General features: G+C 43.8%; 1 protein-coding gene across 1 annotated transcript; it reads left to right on the forward strand.

Annotated features, from left to right (window-relative positions):
- On the forward strand, nucleotides 1-1,232 carry K441DRAFT_318158 (uncharacterized protein). Its single transcript, XM_067641152.1, has one exon. The coding sequence runs from the start codon at nucleotides 403-405 to the stop codon at nucleotides 1,138-1,140; it is 738 nt and encodes a 245-aa protein (XP_067507789.1). The 5' UTR covers nucleotides 1-402; the 3' UTR covers nucleotides 1,141-1,232.
- The last annotated feature ends 949 nt before the right edge of the window (nucleotides 1,233-2,181 follow it).

The raw sequence follows: 2,181 nt of genomic DNA on the forward strand, positions 1-2,181 counted from the left end.
TCCCTATATCTTGACTTTTTCTTTGTACCTTTATTTTACATTCTATGCCATTGTTTTATTTATAGTCTTTGTTTGTTTGCTAAAATGTCATCAATTGTCCTAGCTTTGTTTAGTTTGCAACATAGTTCGTTAGCTAGAGAAAGTCCGCGCAGGAAGTATATAAAGACTGATATCGGCGCTTCTTGATCGATCATTGGTATGGTTCGAGCTACTCTTGCTGGTACGCTTGGGTTAACAGCTTCCTGGTGAAGGTGGGGAAGTGCCGTTTTTGTTTGCTTTTCAGCTAGGCATTGTCTGCTTTCAGCTAAGTATTCTTCACTCTGAACCTTTTGGCGTACTGATAAGCAGTAGCAAAGATACAATCCATTTCAATCCGTTCTATTAGTTTACGATAAAGCTAACATGGCGTCAGAAAATAGCCCCAAAAGTAGATCTTTTCGGGTTGAGAAGCCCTACAGTCGGCCCCGAATAGGTTCTTATCGACCACATTCTTACTGCTCATCGCCACCATCACCTAGCTCACTGCTAACTCACAGAAGGCGCGATTCCTCTATATTTTCTACGGCATCTTTCCGAGACCGTTCATACGCCTCCCGAAGCGTCTCTAGCTCAAGTGAGGAGCCAAGGACCCGAAGAACGTACCGTCGCGAAGATTTTCAGCCTGGCACGATCTTTAAATGCCTGACTGTTAGTCAAGTGAATGACCTAGGTTCTATAAAAACCAAAGGCCAAGTCTTCCATAATGATCTTGGCTCTTGGCTCTACAAGCCTCGCCATTACATCGTAATATCGAGGAGCTTGTACCATCTCAACGCGCTGCCTCTCTTCACCTTTGGAGGTAAGGGCCTCATATCGAAGAACCCGGAAAGGTGGAGAGAGTATCTTGGTATTAGATACGATACCGATGACGATTATAACAACTTATCTCAATATCAACCCATTGAGGTGGCTGAAGAAGACCTTTCATTCACCCTACGGCCTGAAACCTCGGTCCATCTGATGTCTACCAGTATTTCAATGAGCGATGTCATTGAAATCGAGGGGAAGATAAGAAACCAGAGTCTTGATAACCTGCGCAAGGCATTTCGAGATTTCATGCAGACCGGAATGAATGAGGAAGAGGGAGAGATCGTTGAATAAGTATCGACCAAATCGGGTTGTCTCACCTTGTTCCAGTTGCGTATCACCTTGTTTCAGTTGCCTACCACCTCCCTCCCGGGGCCTGCACCTTCCTCATGTACACCACCCTGGCGCATCCGGTTGAAAGTGCCTTTCTTAGCGCTGCCGATCGTTCGGAGAACACCGCCTGTTTTACTAGGTAAAATGGGGTTAATCTCTGACAGATCGGTGTGCTTTAAAAAACGCCCATATCAAATTCAAATGAAGCTTTTCAAATCAAACGATTGTGAGGGATTTTGCCTATATACTGATTTCTACGGAGGAGCAATCAAGCGATCGTCAAATTGCCAAACGAGTATTCAGTTCCTTCCTTTAAGTTCTTACCTAAATCTACCACTTAGTTATGCCCCCTTTAGCGCAATTACGTCGCGTACGCGTTGCCTTATAGATGCGACGGGTCAGTATAGATCTTCTTGTGTAATCTTATCCCACTCCTCCTAAATTGCCTGTTGCATCTGCTCCTCCGTACGAGGCTTATTACAACGCTGGGCAATTCGCTCCTTTATTATCTTCTAAAGAGCTTTAATTAGGTTAAGACTAGGGCTATTTAGGGGCCAATTAAGTAGTCAGATTTGGTTAGCCGCGAATCTAGCTTTAGTAGATTAAGCTCTATGGGCGGGCGCGCCGTCTATTTATGCGATAGATGGGATAGGATTAAACGGCTAGTAGGCGTTATAATACATATAATATTCCCTATTATAGTATTTGTAGAAGTTCTTTAGGCTAGGGTAGATATGATCTTAGAAGCCTTAAGCCGTAATATTACCCTATTCCTACTTAAAGCAAGCCCAAATTATTACAACCCCTTCACGTTAAGTGGAGAATAGATAACTTTATCAATTAATTACACCACAATGGTTCGTAACTACATTCCTATTGATATAGATCTTGTATAGCCTACTCAATATCCTACTTCCAAAAGGGTCGCGAAAAAGCCACCGCCAGCCCCCGGAGCACGAGGCCTTGGTTATCTGGCAGAACGATTGACCGCCTGCGTATACA

This window comes from Cenococcum geophilum, assembly GCF_001692895.1.
Source record: "Cenococcum geophilum 1.58 unplaced genomic scaffold K441scaffold_7, whole genome shotgun sequence".
In the NCBI taxonomy this organism is placed as follows: Eukaryota; Fungi; Ascomycota; class Dothideomycetes; order Gloniales; family Gloniaceae; genus Cenococcum; species Cenococcum geophilum.